This window comes from Meriones unguiculatus, chromosome 8, assembly GCF_030254825.1.
Source record: "Meriones unguiculatus strain TT.TT164.6M chromosome 8, Bangor_MerUng_6.1, whole genome shotgun sequence".
In the NCBI taxonomy this organism is placed as follows: domain Eukaryota; kingdom Metazoa; phylum Chordata; class Mammalia; order Rodentia; family Muridae; genus Meriones; species Meriones unguiculatus.
The window spans coordinates 82,357,204-82,381,291 of record NC_083356.1 but is presented as its reverse complement, the minus strand read 5'-3'; the positions used below and the strand labels follow the sequence as shown (position 1 = coordinate 82,381,291).

At 38.3% G+C, this 24,088-nt stretch overlaps 1 protein-coding gene across 1 annotated transcript in view; it reads left to right on the top strand.

Annotated features, from left to right (window-relative positions):
* The window catches only part of Lrp1b (LDL receptor related protein 1B), a 2,037,254-nt gene that overhangs the window by 1,192,333 nt on the left and 820,833 nt on the right, over positions 1-24,088 (top strand). The window contains exons 12-14 of the mRNA XM_060390094.1: positions 13,210-13,390; positions 20,056-20,275; positions 22,176-22,365. Coding sequence (XP_060246077.1) covers positions 13,210-13,390; positions 20,056-20,275; positions 22,176-22,365 — 591 coding nt within the window. The remainder of the gene's footprint in view (positions 1-13,209; positions 13,391-20,055; positions 20,276-22,175; positions 22,366-24,088) is intronic.

Below are 24,088 nucleotides of genomic sequence, written 5' to 3'. Positions count from 1 at the left end.
AGGTCAAGAACCTCCATCTACTGAAAGCCTCCTTGCTGATATCACGAGTCCCTTGGGATTGACAAGGTAGAGACAAAGACGTATAAGCCGAAACAGTTCTCTGCTGCTCTTCCTCCTTATGAAACCATATTTTGGGTTACATGGAACTCATGGGAACTCTGCTGCTTTTATCTATGTCTAATGACTTTCCAAATGTTTTACCCTAAAAGTCTAGCAACGGACTTTCCATTTTCTTAATACCTCACAATACCAACCAGATTAAAAAACTCAAAGAAAGTCAAAATTGTAGCACCGATTTATTGTTTTATTCTGACATATCTAATAAAGGATTCATTTTTTTCTTTCTTTTTGTTTCATTTTGGTTTGGTTTTTTTGAGACAGGGTTTCTCTGTGTAGCTTTGACTGTTCTGGACTTGCTTTATAGACCAGGCTGGCCTCGAACTCACTGAGATCTGTCTGCCTCTGTCTCCCCGAGTGTTGGGATTACAGGAATGTGCCACCACAACTGACCCAATAAAGGCTCCTAATGTAGAAAAGTGTATTGTAAAATTCACAGTTATCCCTCTACTCCTGCCCAGCACATACGAGAGAACTGCTTGCAGTCCACCAGAACTGAGCTGGTTTAGAGCCACTCAAGAGCTTAGATATACAGTGAACATGGCTAAAGCTATTCAACTAAGTGAAACCTTGCCCATGCTGTGGAAAGTTATCTTGGAAAAAGAAAAAAATATAGGTTTTACAGCACTGTATTTCATAATAACATTTACAGGAGCCATTATAAAGTTTCATGGTGGGCCGGAGAGATGGCTCAGTGGTTAAGATCACTTGCATCTCTTCCAGAGGACTGGGGTTCAATTCCCTGAACCCCACACGTTGGTCAATAACCCTAGTCACAGGAATCCACTGCAGATATGTGGTCCACAGATGTACATGCAACAAAACACTGTATACATAAAGTAATAAAAATAAACATGTCTTTAAAAAAATAAAGTTTCATGGTAATTTTTTATCTTTATTTTTAGTGAGGATAATTTTTTATAGCATAAAGTACGTTTTTATTAACCATATGCTTTTTTACATATAAATTTATCCCTAAATTGTACTGTATAAATACAGAAAATATAGAAAATAGCTATATTTACATTAAACTATATGTAAAGTTAATTTTTAAAAGGAAAAGCTGAAGGGTTGCAGAGTGGAGTACAAATTTGAGACTAAAATGATGGCATTATAGAAATGCAAGGCCTACATATCCCACTTTTCTTTTTTTATATTTAATATTTTTCTTTTTTCTTTTTTTATTTTTTATTAATTACACTTTATTCATTTTGTATCCCCCCATAGGCCCCTCCCTCCTCCGCTCCCAATCCCACCCTCCCTCCTCTTTCTGCATGCATGCCACTCCCCAAGTCCACTGATAGGGGAGGTTCTCCTCTCCTTTCTGATCTTAGTCCATCAGTTCACACCAAAAGTGGCTGCATTGTCCTCTACTGTGGCCTGGTAAGGCTGCTCCCCCGCAAAGGGAGGTGATCAAAGAGCAGGCCTATCAGATTATGTCAGAGGCAGTTCCTCTTCCCATTACTATGTAACCCAATTGGACACTGAACTGCCATGGGCTACATCTGTGCAGGGGTTCTAGGTTATCTCCACGAATAGTCCTTGGTTGGAGTATGAGTCTCTGGGAAGTTCCCTGTGTTCAAATTTTCTTGTTCTATTGCTCTCTCTGTGGAGACCCTGTCCTCTCTAGCTCTTACTATTTCCCACTTCTTACCTAAAATTCCATTCACTCTGCCCAACAGTTGCCCATCAGGCTCAGCATCTGCTTTCTTCCACACCTGAGATTCTTTCTTCCATTTCTTGTAGCCTATTGGTTATGCTAACCTCTGTAGTTCCTGCTTTCTTCCCCAAGTTCTTTCTCTCCACAATTTCTTCCATTTGTGTTTTTTTTAATTTTTCCAATTCTATCTTCAGGTCTTGAGCTATTTTGTTGGTTTCCTTCACCTGTCTGACTATATTTTCATGTTTTTCCGTCAATTCCTTCAGCTGTTTGTTTGACCAATCCACTGTTTCTTTTATTTCATTCAGTGATTTAAGCATTTCCTCTCTAAAGGCCACAGACTGTTTGGCTGCAGCTTCCTCTATTTCTTTTCGTATTTTATTTGTTTCCTCTGTTATCTTCTTCCTGAGCATAGATGTTAGGTCATCTCCTTGAATTTCAATTATTCTGGGGTGTCTAGGGCTATTTGCCCCTGGATAACTGGGTTCTGGAGATGCCATATTGCTCTGGCTTTTGTTGGTTGAACTTTTACGCTGTCCTCTACCCATTGGGCTATCTTAGTTGTTTGAACTTAGTTTCTGGTTGTTCCTGGACTCTTGTAGTGGAGAGAATCTCTTTGGCTGGAAGATGGTTTTTCCTGAAGGAAGCCTTCTCAGCTTTTTGGGTATAGTCACTGGATGTCCGGTGTTTTTCAGGAGTTGATACAGCTCACCTCAGGCATAGAGACCTGGGTGGTAACTGTGGTCCTGATTAGTCAAGAGGGCTCTCCTCTCACCGGGAGAAGTCCTGGAGATGGCTGCCCTGCTTCTGGGTTTCTTGCTGTAAATTTAGCGATCAGCTGCTGTAACCTGTGTGTCCCGTGGTTTGGTCGGTTTTGTTAGGGATAATTGGTTGCCCCTTGAAGCAGTATCTGGGGGTTGATCTCAGGGTTCCCAGTCTTTTGTAGGTCTGAGGTTGGGGCTCTGTGCCCCAGAACCCAAGAGGTAATCTGTGGCGGGTGTGTACTGCTGTCCTGGTAACAGCAGGCTATCTGGGGCACAGCAGTTCCCTGGGTTGGGCCAGTCTGTGGGACCTTTTCCGGAGATATACTGGGTTGCCTAAGTCCATCCCCTTTGCTTCGTTCCTTGTTCCTTGTAAGGGTTTCTCCAGACTGTGACTCTAAGACTCTGGTGTCTTGGGGCACACAGTTCTGTCTGTAAGGAGTAGTTGGTACAAAGCAGGTTTCTGGGCTGGAGGAGCGTGCGCCTGCCTGCTAGTCTGTGGGAGGTAAGTTTCCAATCACTCTGTGCTCCCTGTTTGGGCCCGGATCTGTGATGGCTGGGTGTACTCGCCTGTCTGCTAGACTTTCCCTAAGTGACCCCAGCAGCACGGTTTCTTCCTTCCCTGTGGGGCCCTCTCTGGACAGGGGTTCCAGTCCCTGTTGCACTGGGGCACGCAGCTCCTCTGTACAGGTGAGCTGGGCGCGCAGCTCTCTGAGTAGAGCTCAGTTGTGATGGTGGCAGGTACCTGCGGTCTGAGAGACCTTCCTGGGAAAGACTGGGTGACCTGTGATCAGACTCGCAACTTTGCTTCCCCGTGGGGTTTTCTTGTGACTGGGACTCCTAGTCTCAGGCACCCTTGTGCCCACCAATCAGCCTGGGAAAGTGATCGGGACACGCAGGCTTTCGGCTCCAGCCCAGAGACCCAAAGCCCGCGTTACCCGGGATTTCTTCCGGGTTCTGGCTGGGCAGCCAAGAGTGGACCCGACAGATTCCCGCGCCATGGGAGCCTCCCCTCACCTGGGAAACAGGATCGCTGTAGTTTCAGGGCCCAGAGTTCAGTCTCCTGGTTGCTGCACTGAGAGTACTGACCCGCTTCTCAGACACAGTGCTCTCCCGGCGCCGCCATCTTGGTTCCCCCTGAGGATAATTTTTAAAAACACATATTGTAGGAATTTTTAATAATTTGAGTTGTTACACAACATGTAAAAACATTTTTACATGATTTGTGTATATAATGAGCAACTTCTTCACTAAGCATCAAATAATCAACATGGCTGCCTATTTACATATAAAAAGGAATATTTATATGACAACTAATGAAGCTTTTTGCCCAATTTTAAAAGAAGAAGCTCTTTCTTTGCTTGTTATCAGTTACGGAATATTGATGCTAATGATAACATTGGGAAGGCTTGAATGTGGATTTCAGGGTATGGACTATTTGAACCCCACCCAGGATTCTATTAAAGATCTAGTAGGGTAGAAATTTCATCCACACAGCTTTCTTACAGTTCAGTAAGTAACATCTATATTTGAGAGTGAATTTAATTGTTTGTTTTTCATTTTTTTGTTTTTTGTAGATGAATGCCATGTACTTCATTAGTCCCAAATCAAACAGTTTTGTTCATAGAATTTTTATTGGTTAGTATAAGTTACACTCCATCTAGGGCCCTTTTAAATACAAAACACAAATGTCCTTAAGACACTCCCTTCTCCTAATTTTTATTTTGTTAAAGTAAAGTCAAAAACACAGCAGCAAAGTGCTTTCTATAACAATTTTATTTGTTAAGGATGGAAGAGAAAATCCCTTATCCCTTAAAAAAGGATGGTCTAAAACTCTAACTTACCCAAAAGCTTAAGTATTCCATTGCTATTTTAAATACTTTTTATGTATTCTTTTTTCATATATTACAGTTTCACCTTTCTCCTCTCCTCTCATTCTTTCCCTACCAAATCCCTGCATTCATTCCTCCTCCTTTTCTTTTCAGAAAAAAAAGCAGGCATCCCATGGATATCAACCAAACATGGTATATTATGATAAATTTCAGTAAGAATGGTAACTCTCATCATATAAGGTAGGAAGAAAGGGTCCCAAAAGGCAAAAATAGAACCTAATCCTACTGTTCGGAGTGGCTCTTCTTACAAGAAGACCAAGCTACGTAAGTGTAACATGTATGCACAGGGCTAGGTCACAGTGACACAGGTTCTCTGGTTGTCAGTTTTCAGTTTCTGCGAGCACCCATGAACCCTGCTTAGTTTACTTTGTGGGTTTAATTGTGGTGTTCTTGGTGACTGTTTTCTACAGTCCTTCTTCCCTCTCTTCTACAGGATCCTCTGAGATCTTAAACTTTGGCTGTGGGTTTCTGCATCTGTTTCCATCAGTTGCTGGATATGGCCTCTCTGATAACAGTGCAACAGTATAAAAGAATATCATTAGGAATCATTTTATCAACTTTTTGTTTGTTTGTTTTCCAGTTGTGTTGGGTTTTATCCTGGGTCTCTGAGATATTTATGCTCTGGGTCCTGAAACTCCAGGCAGTTCCAGGGGTGGGATCCTTCTTGTGGCATGGCTCTCAAGATTGACCAGATATTGGTTAGCCATTTCCAAATTTCTGCTCAACCTTTACCCTAGCACATAATGTAGGCAGGACATATTGTAGGTCAAATGTTTTGTGGATGAGTTGGTGTCCTAATTCCTACACTGGAAGTCTTTCCTAGTAACAGAGATGGCTAGGTCAGGCTCCACATCCTCCATTACTAGGAGGCTTAGCTGGATTCAATCTCATAGATTCCTGGGAGTTTCCATTGCACTACATTTTAGATCTTCTCTGATTTTTCCCCCATATCCATTGTTCTTCTTCTACATCAACACCCACATGATCCTTTTATTTCTGTCCCTACTGGTCCCGAGTCTACCTGCCATACCTGTATTATTTCCTCTTCTCAGGGAGATTCCTGCTTCTCCCTTGAGCCTTCCCTCTTTTTAGCTTTCCTACTCTTGTGGATTTTAACAAGGTAATCCATTACATTTCAGCTAATTTCCACTTATAAGTGAGTACATTTCATGTTTGTCTTTCTGAGTTTGGGTTACCTCACTCAAGATGAATTATTCTGTTTCCATACATTTGCCTGCAAATTTCATGACATTAATTTTTTAACAGCTGAGTAATAACTTCATTATGCAAATGCACTACATTTTTTTCATCTATTTTTCAGTTGAGGGACAGCTAGATTCTCCCCAGTTTCTGGCTATAATAAATAAAACTGCTATGAACAAAGGGGAGCAAGTGTCTTTGGGGTAGGATGAAGATTCTTTTGGGTACATGCCAAGGAGTGGAATAACTGGGTATGAAGAGAGATCAATTTCCAGTTTTCTGAGAAACTGTCATATTGATTTCTAAAGTGGCTCTGTACAAGGTTACAATTCTACTAGCAGTGGAGGAAGGTTTCCCTTGCTCCACATCTTTGCCAGCATGAGTTGTCACTTGTGTTTTTTATTTTAATCATTCTGACAGGTGTCAAATGGAATCTCAGAGTCACATTGATTTGCATTTCTCTGACAGCAAAGAATGTTGAACTTTCCTTTAAGTGCTTTGCGGCCATTTGAGATTCCTCTGTGAGAATTCTTAGTCTAGATATGGACCTCAAATTTTATTGGATTATTTGCTTTGTTGGTGTCTATTTTCTTGAGTTCTTTATATATTTTGGAAAATAGCTCTCCGTAAGAAGTGAGTTAGTAAAAATCTTTGCCCACTCTATAGAGTGCCATGTTGTTCTATTAGTAATGTCTTTTGCTTTTTAGTTTCACTTATTAGTTTTCAGTTTTGGTACCTGTCCTATTGCTGTTCTACTCAGGAACTTGTTTCCTATGCCAATGCTTTCAAGGCTATTTTCTATTTTCTTTTCTTTATTTATTAAATTTTTATTTTTTTAATATTAGTTATAGTTTATTAACTTTGTATCCCAGCTGTATCCTTCTCCCTCATTCCCTCCTAATTTCACCCTCACTCCCTCTTCTTCTCCCTACCCCTTTCCAAGTCCACTGATAAGGGAGGACCTCCTTCCCGTTCATCTTCAGGCCTGGCTGCAAAGTCCTCTTCTGTGGCCTAGCAGGGCTTGGGTGGGTACCCTTGGGTGGGTAGGGGGGAGGTCAAAGAGCCAGCCATTGAGTTCATGTCAGAAATAGCCCCTGTTCCCCTTACTAGGGAACTCACTCCTAGGCATATATCCAAAAGATGCTCAAGTACACAACAAGGACATTTGCTCAACCATGAAACAACCCAGATGTCCCTCAACAGAGGAAACAATAAAGAAACCGTGGGACATTTACATAATGGAATACTACTTGGCAATTAAAAACAAGGAAATCGTGAAATTTTCAGGCAAATGATGGGATCTAGAAAAGATCATTCTGAGTGAGGTATCCCAGAAGGAGAAAGACAGTATCTACTCAATTATAAGTGGATACTAGACCTATAAGATAGGATAAACATACTGAAATGTGTACACCTAAAGAAGATAAACAAGGGGAACCCTCCTCCACTGCTTGTGGGAATGTAAACTTGTACAACCACTCTGGAAAGCAATCTGGCGCTTTCTCAGACAACTAAGAATAGCGCTTCCTCAAGATCCAGCTATACCACTGCTAGGCATATACCCAAAAGAGTCTCAAGTACACAATAAGGACAGTGCTCAACCATGTTTGTAGCAGTCTTATTTGTAATAGCCAGAAGCTGGAAACAGCCCAGATGCACCTCAGTGGAGGAATGGATGCACAATTGTGGTATATCTACACAATGGAATATTACTCAGCAATAAAAAACAAGGAAATCATGAAATTTGCAGGTAAATGGTAGGATCTGGAAAAGATCATCCTGAGTGAGCTATCCCAGAAGGAGAAAGATGCACATGGTATATACTCACTCATATAGACACATAATATAGGATAAACCTACTAAAATCTGTATACCTAAAGAAACTAATCAGGAGGGAGGACTCTAGCTAAAATGCTCAATCCCTATCCAGAAAGGCAAAGAGGCTGGGCATCAGAAGAAGGAGAAAAGAGGGAACAAATCAGGAGCCTGACACAGAGGACCTCTGAAAAGCTCTGCCCTGCAGACTCTCAATGCAGATGCTGAGAATTATGGGCAAACTTTGGGCAGAGTGCAGGGAATCTTATGAAAGAAGTGAGAAACAGTAAGATCTGGAGAGGACAGGAACTCCACAAGGAGAGCAACAGAACCAAAAAATCTGAGCACAGGGGTCTTTCCTGAGACTGATACTCCAACCAAGGACTATGCATGAAGATAACATAAGACTCCTGCACAGATGTAGCCAATGGCAGTTCAATATCCAAGTGCGTTCCATTGTAATAGGAACAGGGACTGTTCCTGACATGAACTGATTGGCCTGCTCTCTCCCCCCCCGAGGGGGAAGCAGCATTAACAGGCCACAGAAGAAGACACTGCAGCCACTCCTGATGAGACCTAATTGACTAGGATCAGAAGGAAGGAAAAGAAGACCTCCCCTATCAGTGGACTGGGGGAGGGGCATGCATGCAGAGGGTAGAGGAAGGGAGGGATTGGGACAGGAGGAGGGAGGGAACCACAGGAGGGTTACAAAGTGAATAAAGTGTAATTAATAAAGAATTTTTAAAGAAGGAAAAAAAAAAGAAGATAAACAAGAGAGAGGACCCTGGGTAAGATGATCAATCCTCAGTTAGAAAGACAAATGGGATGGATATTGGTTGTAGGAGAAAACAAGTAACAGGGCAGGAGCCTACCACTGAGAGCATCTGAAAGTCTCTACCTCACAGTGTATCGAAGCAGACACTGAGACTCATAACAAAACCTTCGGAGAGTTCAGGGAATCATATGAAAGAAGGGGGAATTAGTATGACCTCGAGAGGACAGGAGCTCCACAAGGACCAAATATATATGGGCACAAGGGTCTTTTGTGAGACTGTATCTCCAACCAAAGACCATGTATGGATATAACCTAGAGCTCCTACTTGGATGTAGCCCATGGTAGCTCAGTATCTACTTTCTTTTGTAACAGGTTCACTGTATCTGGTCTTACATTGAAGTCTTTAATTTAGACTTGTGTGTTCTGTAGGGTCATAGATATGGATCTGTTTGCATTCTTTTAAAAGCCAAAATTCAGAGAGAATAGCATCATTTGTTGAAGATGCTTTCTTTCTTCCATTGTATAATTTCGGGTTCTTTGTCCAAAATCAAGTATCCATAGGTATATATAGATTTATGTCTGGGTCTTTGATTCAAGAACACTGACCAATCTGTCTGTTTTGATGCCCAAAACATGTGGTTTTTATTACTATTGCTCTGTAGTACAGCTTTATATCAAAGGGTGATAAATCTAGATGTTCTTTTATTGTACATGATTGTTTTAGCTATCCCACGTGTTTTGTCTTCCACAAGAAGTTGAGTATTGTTTTTTTCAATGTCTGTAAGTATTGTGCTGGAATTTTGGCGAAGGCTGTGTTAAATCTGTAGATTGCTTTATGTGAGAAGACCATTTTTACTGGGATAATCCTGATCCATGAGCATGGGAGATAGTTCCCTTCTTCTTATAGCTTCTCCATTTTATTTTTTTTCTTCAAAGACTTGAAGTTCGTGCCATACAGGTTTTCTGCTTGCTTGGTTAGAGTTATACCAAATGTTTTATATTATCTGTGGCTATTGTGAAGGGTATTATTTCTGATTTTTTTCTGCCTGTTTACCATGGGAGGGCTACTGATTTTTTTTAAAGTTAATCTTGTATCCAGCAACTTTCCTGAAGGTATTTATCAGCTGTAGGAGTTCCCTAGTAAAGTCTTTGGGGGTCACTTATGTTTGTATTCCGTCATAACATCTATGAAAGCAATATTTTTACTTCCTCCTTTCTAATTTTTTTCTACTTGATTTCCTTTAGTTCTCCTTACTCTAGCTAAAACTTCAAATACTACATTGAATGGGTAGATAAAAAAAAATAGACAGCCTTGATTTGATTCTTGTTTTACTGAAATTGCTTTGAGTTTCTCTCCGTTTAATTTTTTGTTGGCCATTGGTTTGCTGTATATTGCCTTTATTGTGTTTAGGTATGTGCCTTGTATCCCTGATCTCGTCAAGACTTTTAACATGAAGAGGTGTTAGATTTTGTGAAAAGCTTTTTCAGCATCTAATGAGGTGATCATGTGGCTTTTTTTCTTTCAGTTCATTTGTATAGTGGATTATATTGATAGATTTTCATATGATGAACCATCCCTGGGTCTCTGGGATGAAATGTACTTGATCATGGTAGATGAACTTTTCATTTGTTTTTAAATTTAGTTTGTATGTATTTTATTGAGTATTTGTGCATCAATGTTTATGAGGGAAATTGGTCTTTAATTCTCTTTGTAAATTTTTTTGTATGTATGTGTGTGTGTGTGTGTGGTTTTCGGTATCAGGGTGACGATGATCTCATTAAATGAATTTGGCAATGTTGCTTCTGTTTCTATTTTGCGAAATAATTTGAGAAGTATTGGTACTTCTCCAATACTTCCAATACAATAGCCTCCAATGGGGCAGTACCAAGTACTCTTCCTTGAAAGTCTGGTAGAATTCCGCACTTGCTGTACTAAACCTGTCTGGACCTGGGCTTTGTTGTTGTTGCAAGAAGTTGGTAACTGGTTCTTTTACTTTCAGGATTATAACAGTATTTAAATTGTTTATCTAATCTTGGTTTTACACTTGGTAAGTGTATCTATCAAGAAAATTTTCTTTTTGAGTGTTCTGTCTGCATCTTGTACCTTTTATATGCATCTCCTTTATTAGATTAGGTAACTGTTTTCTATGATTTTTTAAAAAATATTTTCTGGGCCTTTGAGCTAGAAATCTTCTTTTTCTAATCCTATTATTCTTAAGTTTGTTCTTTTCTTGGTCTTCCTGATTTCCTGGATGTTTTGTGTCAGTATCTTTTTTATATTTAACTCTTTTAAAATGATGTATCAATTTCTTCTACTGTATTTCAATGCCTGAGATTCTCTCTCATATCTCTTGTATTCTGTTGTTGATGTTTTCATCTGTGGTTCCTCTTCACTTACCTAGATTTTCCATCTCCAGGGGTCCCTCAATTTGTCTTTTCATTACTGCTTCTATTTCCATTTTCAGGATTGAACAGTTTTAATCATTCCTTCACCTGTTTGTTTATGCTTCTCTGGGATTCTTTAAGGGATGTATTAATTTCCTCTTCAGTGGTCTCTATCATCTCTGTAAGGTTGGCTGTAAGGTCATTTTCTTATGCTTCAGCTGTGTTGGGATATCCAGAGCTGACTGTAATAGGATAGCTGGGCCCTGGTAGTGTCACATTGCCCTGGCTGCTGTTGATTCCTGTGTTCTTATCCTGGCCTGTAGACTTCTGGGTTTTTAGTAATTATAAATATAAGTATGGATTTCTAGGTTTATGTTTGTTGGTTGAAGGATGTTCGTTTGATATTTTTCCCCTTGATTTCTATTTCTTCCCTCTGGACTAAGCATATTGTGGTTCTGGTGACCAGGAATTCTTCAGGTCTAGTAGTAGGGTGTCTGCTGGGGTAGTGGCTGCCTGTGTTACTCCTGGGATTTGGGACATTGGTGTTGCCTCTGGAGTTCTGGGGTTCCAGATACTGTCATGGGCTCTGGGGTTCTAGATACTTCCATTGCCTGTGGGGTTCTGAATAACGACATGGCCTTTGGGGTTCCAGGTTCCCATGTGTCCACTGGGGTTCCTAGCACTGGCATGGGCCTCCAATGGGGCAGGGAACTTCTGCTATAGTTGTGTGCTGAGATCTCATTAGCTAGCTAGCTAAAGGAAAGATTATAATAGTAACTATTAGTAATAAAACATCATTTACAGAGATTCACTACATACTAGACATCATTTTCTGATATATTCTAAACAAACAATTTCTTAGATCTATTCTCAGAAATGGCAAAATAAATAAATAAATAGGTTTTCACACATATCCTCATTTAATCCTCAAAATCTTCTTGTGAGTTCAGGACTGTCCTTATGCTCATGTTGTGTAGAAAAGAACCATTAAGTTGATTCCTTAATTCTTGGCCTAGATGGTAAGTGGAAGTGTGATTCATCACTGTGATTATAATCACACTTCTTAATAACAATTTAAATTTCAAAACCCAAATGAAGCAATTATGCACCAGTTCCTTTCAAATTATGCGTCTTCAAGTTCAATGCCATTTTATTATCACTATTACGTTTTCCTGAATGATTACATGTATTATCTTCAGTTGTAGAGGGCCGCTGGTAAAACCGTAAGAAAACATTACTAAGTTTAGAGTTATAAAAGAGAAAAATGTAAGGGGCCTAGACCATCTGCATACATATTATTTTACACCTTGAAAAAATTAGTAATAGCTAACATATTCTAAGAAGTTGCCCTATCTCAAGCGATAGAGTAAGATTTCCCTGCAGTAGCTCAGTTATGACCTCCACATAGGACTAGTGGCTGAGTGACCTTTGCTTGTGACCTCAGTGCAAGAGCAGAAGCTGTTTGCCCATGATTGTAACTTCAGAAAGCACTGTGCTTGCTTTCTCTCTTTACACAGATCATTGTGGTGATTTATTTACAGTACAAGTAATGAAATCACCATCTATAGAGTTACAGTGATAGCTTTGTGTGATAAAATTTAAAAAAAAGTTACAAGTCAGAGAGCAACAGTAAAACTTAAAAACTAGAAGATTTTTCCATCTTGATTTTTAAATTGAAATTGATTTCAAAAAAGATGTGATTCTGAAATTCCTCCACAGAACATAATAAATCAAAAAGAACAGCTATTCTCCACTATGTTAGAACAGGAAAGTGCCCAGGTAAATTAGGCATCAATAAAGTACAGACAAAACTAAACGTTTTTCTGAGCATAGGCACAGTTAACCTGTGAAGATATTGTGGTGTGCTGAAGCTTCCTGGATAGTGAACTATGAGTACATAAGGTTGTTTTGAAGTGTTGACTTTCCTTTTTGTAAAACAGAAGTTTTAAATTAGATAATGTTAAATTTCTTGTAGTATCTCTGATATATTATTTTTTTTTTATGGAGGCTTCTTACTATGACCACATAGGTAGCACCACGTATACTCAGTGGGTTCAAAATAAGAGAGAGAGACATGAAGTTGAGATTTAAAAATGGTGGGGAGATAAGAGAGGACTTGAGGAGGAGGGAATGGAAAATTAATTTCAGCAAAACTCATATATGAAATGTATGATATTCTCAATAAAACGTGTACAATATTCAGAAGTATTGCAAACATTTTTGGAAGTCTCTGTTCATATTTATACACTTGCATTTATGCTTTTATTCTCATGTAATATGTATTTTCCCTTATTCTGTATATCACTTTCACATTTACAACATGCTGGTGTTCAGTTAAAATAGCATATGATTAGTTTGTGAACATACGTTACACAGTAACCCCTACGATGAGAGAGGGTCTATCATTTTAACAACAGAGTATTTAAAAATTGAAAGATCTATGAAAAAGTGCTATGTGCAAAATCACACTATAAAGATCTTGGATTAGAGGTTGTTTTGTTTGTTTGTTTGTTCGTTTGTTTTTGACAGTTCATTCAATAGACCAGTAGGGGTGTTGACCTAATTATATGATTTGCTTTTTTTTTTGCTCTTCCATTTTTATAGACCTGGATAACGTAGAGGGCATTGCAGTGGACTGGATTGGAAATAACCTCTACTGGACTAATGATGGTCATAGAAAAACCATTAATGTGGCCAGGCTGGAAAAGGCTTCTCAGAGCCGGAAAACTCTCCTGGAGGGAGAAATGTCACATCCAAGAGCAATTGTGGTAGATCCTGTCAATGGGTATGTAAGCCTGTTACTGATGTTTTCTGTTTTATACATATTAAGAATGGCAAACTTTCTTTAGATTCGTATGAGTTAGTGAATTTCCACAGGAACAGACAGATTGAAAGAAATTACTTAGTCAATGACCTCACCTCCTAGGAAGAATATTAGTTTTTTTTTTTAAGCAAAATATGTTGAACTAAATAAAATAAACAATTATTTATATACTTATTTAGAGGAAATGATACTTAAATATTTTCAGATAAGCACTATTAAGACAACCTGACATCAGGATAAGTATTCAATCAGAGACTCTATTGGTTAGACATTTAAGCTAATGAAATTTTATGTATTGAGAACAAACACACATTTTTGTACATTTACTATAAACTAGGAATTTGGTTCAAGTAGTTGATGTACTTCTGTCTGGAATAGTAACAGCAGTACTTTGAATGGTTGTTGCTCCTATTCCCTTTCTTTGTATAAAGAAATAAGTGATCATGGATTCCATTCCAATTCAGTTGCTGACAGAGTGGTTAAACTGGGCAGTCTGCCTGCAAAAGTTTTTTTTTTTTTTTTTTTTTTTTTTTTTTTTTTTTATCCAGTTCATTTGATCACTTTGTGAGTATGCAGTGATTTTCAGTTCATTTTTGGTATCCATCTGGGAATATAAACTTATAGTTTTATGCTACTTGGTCAAAATGAAACATTTGATGTAATAAATTTATGTTTCCTTCAGACCTTTGGTGTGAACATAAAATCATATTTCTAGACTATCAAAGAAATGTGAAAATTCTTAACAGAAATTCAACATCAAATGAATAAATGGCATAGTTTTTGTTCTGGTTTTATATAAAGGTGTCCTTCCCTGGCAAGAAAATATGATCACAAATGAATATTCTTTTGATCTAATTTGTGCATTAAATGAATAGGATGTGATGTGTCCATTGTAAGCTGAGATCACTGAAGTGCAGCTTCTGGAGCTGTATGATTTGCAAATTACTTCAAATACTTGCAGGGTACTTCTACCTAGGAAATAGATGAATCATTGTGTGACTTGTCATCAGATATAAGTATCCTTTAATTCTGACATTTTCCCATTTGGCTTCCATAATTATATGTTCTATTCTTGAAATACCCATTTCATATTGTCCAAATCCACTTAAATCAAAATTTCTTGGTGAAGATGAAGTTGTAAGACAGAACAAGATCCTAATAGAGCTTCATGTTTTATCTTCAGAGTACAGTTATAAAAAAGAAACATCTATTTCACAATTATTTTAATTTTAATTGGAATTAGCAGATATTCAGTATTTAATATTACACAACAAATATGTGTAACACATATTCCAAAACTTCACTAAGAAACAAAAAACCTTGTTTCTTCTTCTCTACAGGTAGGTTGGGAATACATGGCCTCTATGAAGACATTTTATTTTTTACATTGATTAAGTTATTTAATTACTTTACATCCTGACTGACTGCAGCTTCTCCTCCCTCCTTTCCAACCAGTGCCTCCCTTTCACCTTCTCCCCTCCCATCCAACTCCCCGCCTCTTCTCCTCAGAAAAGGAGAGGCCTCCCATGGATATCAACATGTCTTGGCATATCAACTTTCAATAAGACTAGGTGCATCTTCTTCTGTTGAGGCTGGACAAGACAATCCAGTTAGAGGAAAGGGACCCAAAGTGAGGCAATGTAGTCAGAGATAGACCATGCTCCCACTTTAGGAGTTCCACATGAAGACCCAGCCGCACAACTGTTACATATGTGCAGAGGGCCTAGATCTCTCCCACATGTACTCTCTGGTTGGCAGTTTAGTCTCTAGAGCCCTTATGACCCCAATTCATTTGATTCTGTAAGTTTTTTTGTAGTGTCCTTGACCCCTCTGTCTCTTTCAATTCTTCCTCCCTCTCTTCCACAGGATTCCCCAAGCTCCATTTAATGTATGGCTGTGCGTCTCTACAACAGTTTCCATCAGTTGCTAGGTAAAACCACTCTGATGACAGTTATGGTAGGCTCCTGTCTGCAAATATAGAAGAATATCATTAATAGTGTCAAGGGTGGACTCTAGGACTCAAGCTGGGCTAGTCATTGATTTCCCTGTCCCTCAAAGTCTGCTCCATCTTTTGCCCCTGCACAACATGTAGGCAGGACAAACTGTGGGTCTAAGATTTTACAACTGGGTTGGTATTCCAAAGTCTCCACCGGAAGTATTGCCTGGTTACAAGAGATGGGCTGTTCAGGCTCCATATACCCCACTGTTAGGATCTTTATGATCACCCTCATAGATTCTTGGAAATTTCTATTGTCCTAGGTTTCTAGATTGTCCCAGAAATGTCCCCACAAACCAATTTTCTCTCCAGTACTATTTTTCTCCCTTCTTTTCCCAAGTCATCCCTCCTGTTTCCATGCATCCCCACCTCCCTCACACAGTCTCCTCCACCCATCCATGCATGCCCACTTGATGTCCAATCTATTTCCCTTTCTCAGTGAGATTCAAGTGTCCCCCACTTGGGCCCTCCTTGTTACTTAGTTTCTTTCTGTCTGTGGTTTGTAACATGGTTATCCTTTTTGTTCTAGAGCTTTCAGGTGTACTGTTAAGATGCTAGTATTAGATCTATCCAATTTCTTTATGAAGGGATATCCTGCTATAAACTTCTCTCTTAGAACTGCTTTTCTTGTGTCCGCTGAGTTTGAGTATGCTGTACATTTATTGTCATTGAATCTTATAAAGTCTTTAATATTTCTTTATTTCTTCTTTGACTCCGTAGTCATTGAGTAGAGAGTTGTCTAGTTTCCATGAGTTTGTAGGCTTTCTGTTGTTTATGTTGTTTTTGAAGTCCAGATTTAATCCATGATTGTCAGATAAAATACAGGGAGTTATATCAATTTTCTTGTATTAGATGAGACTTGCTTTGTAACCAACTATATGGTCAACTTTATAGAAGGTTCCATGAGGTACTAAGGGGGAGGTATATTCTTTTGTACTTGGATAAAGTGTTCTGTAGATATTTGTTTTTAATTGCTGAGTAATATTCTATTGGCTAAAATAAAAAACATAAATGACAACACATGCTGGAGAAGTTGTGGAGAAAGGGGAACCCTCCTCCATTGCTGGTGGGAATGTAAACTGGTACAACCACTTTGGCAATCAATCTGGCAATTTCTCAGACAATTAGGAATAGGGCTTCCTCAAGATCCAGCTATACCACTCCTTGGCATATATCCAAAAGTTGCTCAAGTACAATAAGGACATTTGTTCAACCATGTTTGTAACAGATTTATTTTTAATAGCCAGAACCTGGAAATAACCCAGATGTCCATCAAAGGAGGAATGAATACAGAAATATATAGATTTACACAATGAAATACTACTCAGTAATTCCTGTATTTCTTATAAGGGTTAATTAATTTCCTCTTTAAAGGTCTCTATCATATATATATATATATCATCTTCCATCATCTTAATCATCCAATATTCATGTTGGATTTAGGGTAATCTTCTTGTTTCAGCTGTGTTAGGATATCCAGAACTTATTGTACTAGAATAGCTTGGCTCTGGTGGTGTCATATTGTCTGTCTATTTTTGATTGTTTTGTTATTCTGGCCTTTAGCCATCCGGTTGTCCCCGATGCTGGCTGTCCTCTGGAAATGCAGGCAGATTTGTGGGCTGGAAAGTAGAACACAGGAGAGATGGTGCAGTTTACTGCTGTTGCATGTGCTTCAGGGGAATTGGCTGGCAGGGGAATCATGTGGGAAGTGTTTTACCCATTTTTCCCTGCTTGCAGTCAAGCCTTCAGGAATTCAGGTGGAGTTGTGGGCAGAGTTTTTAATGCAGTATTGCTGCTTTTGTATATTTAAGTATTATCATTTTTATTCATTATAATGTATTTTAAGTGTTTAAGCAGATGTTGAAGCATGTAGATAACTGTATGGTAAAAGGACCAGATTTGAAAACCTACCAAAACCCAGCAATCCCTGAGCCTGAAAACCCACCAATCCCTGAGCCTGAAAACCCACCAATCCCTGATTGGTTATAAATCCCACCAAAACCCACCTTGGAAATTCTACATTGGAAAACTAGCCAGCCAATAAAAAGCCTGCCTCCTGCTCAGTTCCCTACTGCTTCTTACAAAAGCACAGGCAGACCCCTCTTGTGTCTTTTCTAATAAATCTCTTTTGTGAGGATTGTTTTGCAGGGTAATTTTGTAGTATTCCTTGGGTCCCTACCTCCAGGGTACCTTTACCTCTGAGCTGTAACCACCCACTGGGGAAGCCTTTCCCCTCAAAACTGTTAGACTTCCAATAACTTCACACATTCATGGACTCTACCAAACCAGCATCACCTGTTTATAAAAAACAAACAAACACACAACAACAAATGTTTCCAGAAAAATAAATGGATCTCCATGTTAAGCAAAATAAACCAAACTCAGAAATAAAAATACTACATTTTTGCTCATATGTGGAATCTAGATTAAGTGTGTGTGTGTGTGTGTGTGTGTGTGTGTGTGTGCCTTGAAAGTGGAAATGAAAAAGAAATACAATTCTGATATTTTGCCTGATCAGCAATTCTTCATTTGTACAATGTCAAGATCTATGTGGCTTACACTGGGAAAACTTCCTGGGTGGGGAAAGAATAAAAAATGACACAGAATGACACAGAAAATCTGGGGTCAGGTGGGCTGTGTATTCTGATAAAGCTACACCTACATGACAAGGAACCTCAGTGTGTTTGTTATGTACAGCACAGTGGGAGGCGTTATCCCTGTAGGAGTTCTTTGTAGGTGCAAGTAAGTCTCTGGTTGAAAACGTGAAGTTGAAGAAGTGGTAGTTGCTAGTTTTTGTACACACTGATCGCTTGTCTGTAAACACTTGCAATTGACCAGAGAAGAACGTTTTGTCAGTTTTGAGCCACATGGGGAAAAGTTTTGCCTCGTTCCCTGGGGAATCCTTTTCAAGTCTGTGACCTTACGAACAATACACTTTCACTCAGGAATTTACTGACATGGGCCTAATTCAGTCTTCACAGGACAACAAAACAGTAAACATCATTATTAGACTTTCAAGCCTGTGATGTATGTTTGCATGCACACAAATATATGCATGCATATTAACACACATATATTTAGGATTCAGGACAGAGTGCTATGAAGTAAAATGTGTATGTCATGATCAACAAGATATGCTATGGAGAAAGATTATTATAGTTTCAACAATGTGTAATTTAATAATAAGAATAAAACTTCTTTAATTAACTGAATGTAATGATTTTAGAAAATACCACTAAAGATGGAATATCATGTACTTCATTTTATGCAGCAGATTTATATAAATGAAATTATACATTTTTATAATTATATTATAGAACTAGAGAAAACAGTGTCTTATTTTTCAGTTACTACATTGGCACAATGATAAAAGCCCTCATAGGGAATGCAGGATAGATCAAGGCACACTGCCATCCATGCTTTCTTCAGATCAATGTTCTATCTAGTCTCAACAAGCAATCAAAATAATTGACAACTACTAAGAAAACTTGAGAAAAGCTTAATTGCTATAAAATATTGGAGAGTATATCTCAACTTTCACTCGTCAGCCAATTTGAACATTTGTAGGATTTGTGGTCTGGACACAGAATTTAACCAAATTGTGTCAAAAATTCTTCAGTTTTCACACAAGGGAGGGAAAGACATCAGGGTGCATTCTTAACACCCCCAGCTTAGATCAGCATTGGTTCTTTAGAGAGTTGTGTCTGGGATGCCAAAATGAAACCCCACTTTAATTAATAACCCAACAACTTTCACATGACCCTCAAACAACACATATAGTGGGTTTTAACCTTATTCATGAGGGAAGTGAATGTTAGCTCCAGGCTCACTCCCCCACTGTTACAGCTTACACAAAAGATTCCTCTTTGAAGGAAGGTGTTTTGTTTGAGCTGGAAATTAAAAGCTCAAAATCTCAAGGTCAGTCAACCTGCTGTTATTAAACTTATGTGAAGCTAAATCATCCTTTGTGGATTTGGGGTAATAATAAACAGCAATAAAGTGTAGAAAATTTGCATCAGGAAGACAAATTGAATTTGATGAAGTAAAGCCAATATGACTGTGACCTTTAGAACAAAGAGAATCTAGTTGCTTATCTAAAAACTGTAATTCAGCTAAAATTAAATAAAGTCTGCTGTAGATCATTCACTGTGCTCTGAGTTCCTATGTCAGCTGCTGCTGTTTAATCACTGAGCCAATTATGTATTTTGTGGAACAACATTTAAAGTTAATACTGTGTAAAAATATCAGGGTTGAAAGAAAGTAGATACTTGGTACTTACCACTGTTTAAATTAATGTATCAGAAAAGTCTTGATGGCTGATCACAGAATTTCTGTGGTACCTTGGGAGATGTTACCTGGTAGTAGGTTTTCTTCTGTTTTTTCATTTTTACTTTTTTTAATATTAATTACAGTTTATTCATTTTGAATCCCAACTGTAGTGAGGCTAAATGGCCTATTTAGTGGCCTTGGCTTTCCTGGCTTCACTGATGTACCTTGGTAAAGAAAGATAAGTGTTTGGATATAACATATCAGAAAGCGATTGACATGTGGAAGTACCAAATCTAAGGGATGCTCTCTACATGGTGGCCACTGATGATAACAAAATATGCTCTTATTTCTCATGTCCTAGTTGGATGTATTGGACAGACTGGGAGGAAGATAAAATAGATGACAGCGTGGGAAGGATTGAGAAAGCTTGGATGGACGGCTTCAATCGGCAGATTTTTGTGACTTCAAAGATGCTGTGGCCAAATGGCTTAACGCTGGACTTTCACACCAGCACATTATACTGGTGTGATGCCTACTATGATCATATTGAAAAAGTGTTTTTGAACGGAACTCACAGAAAGGTAAAAGACAAGTACGGCTGTTTTTTTTCTAACCCGCGGGCTTCTTCCATGGAGCCTTGTTTGTGCTATGTTAAAAATACTTTGAAGTTTATTTTTACCCCTCTGAGGTGGCTGTCAACAGTCTCCATGGGGTGGCTGAAGTAGATGAGCAGTAAGCTGTGCAGCTGGCACTCGCCTCCGGGAGGCCATGCCCAGCTCATGCCGTGTGCCAGGATTTGTGGGGTTTTAAAACAATCCCCCCTGTTAGCAGAGCTGTTTTTACAATGCAGCCTTTCTGCATTATTGATGGATTTTCTGTGACCAAACAACCCCTCTCTATTTAAATATGTTCAATATTTGCAGCTGAAATTTAAACACAGTAATTATACTGCGCTCATTTGAGTAAAGAATGTTGTAGTACTGGAACTGAGATGCATCCTAGGAACGGACTGAATTTCATGATAGTTGGTGAAAATAAATGTGTTCTTCCTCTGGCTTCTTTTGCTGAAAATCATTGTAAAATGTCCTGGCATTCCTGGGGCTAATGCTGACAGTTGTGTGGTTGAGGGTAAGATGCAGGCCTAGCCAAAAAACCACCACCTTGATGCTTCATCTTCAGACACTAAAGCTAGAGCCCCATGGTGTGACTTCAGCTATGAGGGAAAGGTGAAGAAAGGGTGAGACATTGCTGAAATGTGTCCCTTGATCTTAGATCCTTTCTGCATCTCAGTCCTGAGTGGTGGGCTCATCCTACTCATTAGGGAGTGTTTTTGAGAAATAAATAGTACTTTAATCAGTTCAGGCATTGCTCATCACAAGTGATACTCTACTTATTATCCAGATGAACAAATTTGATGGAGTAGTACCATGATGTCATGTATTTCACATCTACTAGCTAAATATCTGCGCATCCTTTAAAGATGTTAGTATATATACAATAATATGTATTAATACATTTAAAATATGTGTGTGTAAATACACACACAATGTGTGTAGTTTCATGGTCAACATATTTTAGACTCTGGTGCAATTCAATCTTTCAATATATCAATATTTAAATGGAAGATTCTATTAAAAGATGCACTGTTTCAATTTTTATTCCTAAATTACATGCATTTGTTCCTTAAATTTTGAATGTTGATTGAGATGAAAAATTTGCTTTCACATAGCATGCAGTATGGTTTATATATGTGATGAGAGGTAAGAAGTGAGGCCACATTGAAAGTTTAGAACATTTTCTGTCTCTCATCTCAGGATGACTTCACTGTTCTTCTGACTCCTCCAGTGGAACCACAGACAGAGGGGAACTGAATAGTAATACAACAACCTAATCAAGATTAAACTTCATTAGCAAAATTTATCTATATAGAATTTTAAATATTTCCCCTTTCTTGTAACTTCCTAGATTTCTTCATTTATCCTTGGCCCAATTGACCTGGAAAAGTCTTTTTTATTCACAGTCATTCAAACATTTTACTTCACTTGATTATTAAATGAACAACATGTGTGTATGTGTGCATGAGCGTGAGTATTTATATGTAGGTGTCTTTATAGTAATTATTCAGATTAACTTTCATCCATGAGAATAATAAATATTACACAGAATAGAAAAATAAAGTTAAACAATATCATTTTAACATTTGTGTTTTTTTGATCATATCAGCAGCGGCATTTATAAGAAATATTTGAACAAATGAAGTATTGACTGACTCTCTCACATAGCATTTCAAAATCTAGAAAAATAAGCTCACATTGTAAAAATCATTTTCTGTAAAACTACTCAGAAAAAAAAATAAGTTAAGACCATAGTTAGGTTGTTTTCTGGGATTATTATGTAAAGGTTATTTGCTTTAATAGTTACATTTATAAAGTTAGTCTTGATTTTTTTGTAGTGTGTTTATTTTTATTTCATATTTTACAGATTGTTTACAGTGGGAAAGAATTGAATCATCCATTTGGACTGTCACATCATGGAAATTATGTGTTCTGGACAGATTACATGAACGGTTCCATTTTTCAACTAGATTTGATGACCAGTGAGGTGACATTGCTGAGGCATGAAAGAGCACCCCTGTTTGGGCTTCAGATTTATGATCCACGAAAGCAACAAGGTATTGAAGACCCAAAACAAATTTTCAACATTACACAATGTTAATGGTTTTATGATAAACATTGCCAACACACTACTGTCATTCAAATCTTAGAACTTAGATTATAGTTCTCATTTTAAAACAGCCTGAGTGAAAAATTCAGGGGTGTTGTTCAAGAGAAATGGAGGTGTTCCCAAATGTTTTTTTTCCACATCAAATTTTCTGAAAAATTTTTATTTGTTATTAAAAAAGAAAAGTTACCAAAGAATAATATTGGGTGCAATGAGAAAAACTTTTTACCCTGAAAGGAGGACTTGCCTAATTGAAAAAATGAATAACCATAGAGACTTTATTGACAAATCTACTGTATTATCTGATTAGGCTCTACATGCATTAAAGAACGTGTAATGACGAAGTAGAACTATCTACCACAGTAGTCATGCCTTATTAAAATCAGATAGCATTGTTGTTTTCATCCTCGTGGGTTATTAATATTTATTATGCCACCACAATTATTATGACTTAGCTATTCAGTACTGAAAACAACATAGTAAGCTATGTGGTAGATGTTTTATGAGTTAAATACTTGCGAGTCCTTCTTAATGTCGATATCCTAATAAATATTTAATGAGCATACATACCAATAAATATAGAATGAATAAATTGAATCCTTAATTTTCTGATATGTATCTTGTTAGTAAGGATTTGTCTAGCAATAAGGTTTTGGAAGGTGTTTGCTCTTTTTATTTTTGAATTAATTAGTGTTTTTAGAAATTACAGTTTATTCACTTTGTATTCCAGCTGTAGGCCCCTCCAAGTCCCACCTTCCCTCCCTCATTCCTTCCCATGCCCCTCTCCATGTCTACTGATAGTTGAGCTCCTCCTCTCATTCCCTCTGACCCTAGCCTATCAGGTCTCATCAAGACTGGCTGCATTGTCTTCCTCTGTGGCCTGGTAAGGCTGCTACCAATCAGGAGGAGGTGATAATAGAGCAGGCCACTAAATTCGTGTCAGAGACAGTCCCTATTCCCATTACTAGGGAACACACTTGGATACTGAGCTGTCATGTGGCTACATCTGTGCAGGAGTTCTAAGTTATCTGTATTCATGGTCCTTGGTTGGAGTATCAATCTCAGAAAAGACCCCTGTGCCCAGATTTTTTGGTTCTACTCAGCAAGCAAATGGTGGGAACTAGAAAAGATCATCCTGAGTGAGGTCTCCCAGAAGCAGAAAGACACACATGGTATATAGTCACTTATAAGTAGATATTAGACCTATGATATAAGATAAACATACTAAATTCTGTACACCTAAAGAAGCTAAGCAAGAAGGAAGATCCTGGGTGAGATGATCAATCCTCACTCAGAAAGACAAACGGGATGGACATCGGAAGTGGGAGAAAACAGGGAAGAGGACAGAAGCCTACCACGGAGGGCCTCTGAAAGACTCTACCCAGCAGGGTATCAAAGCAGATGCTGAGACTCATGGCCAAACTCTGGGCAGAGTGGAGGGAATCTTAGGATAGAAGGAGGAGTTAGTATGATCTGGAGAGGACAGGAGCTCCACAAGGTATTTGCTCTTAAACAGAGCATCTGATGCTAGAGCCACAAATTTCATTATAACATTTACATATGGGCTTTATTAAAAGTCCTATATCCACAGACAAATGAAGTGCAAGAAATGTTAAATAATAATGGCTAATTATTCATTAAATTATCTTTTACAAAGAGTGATAGTGATATTA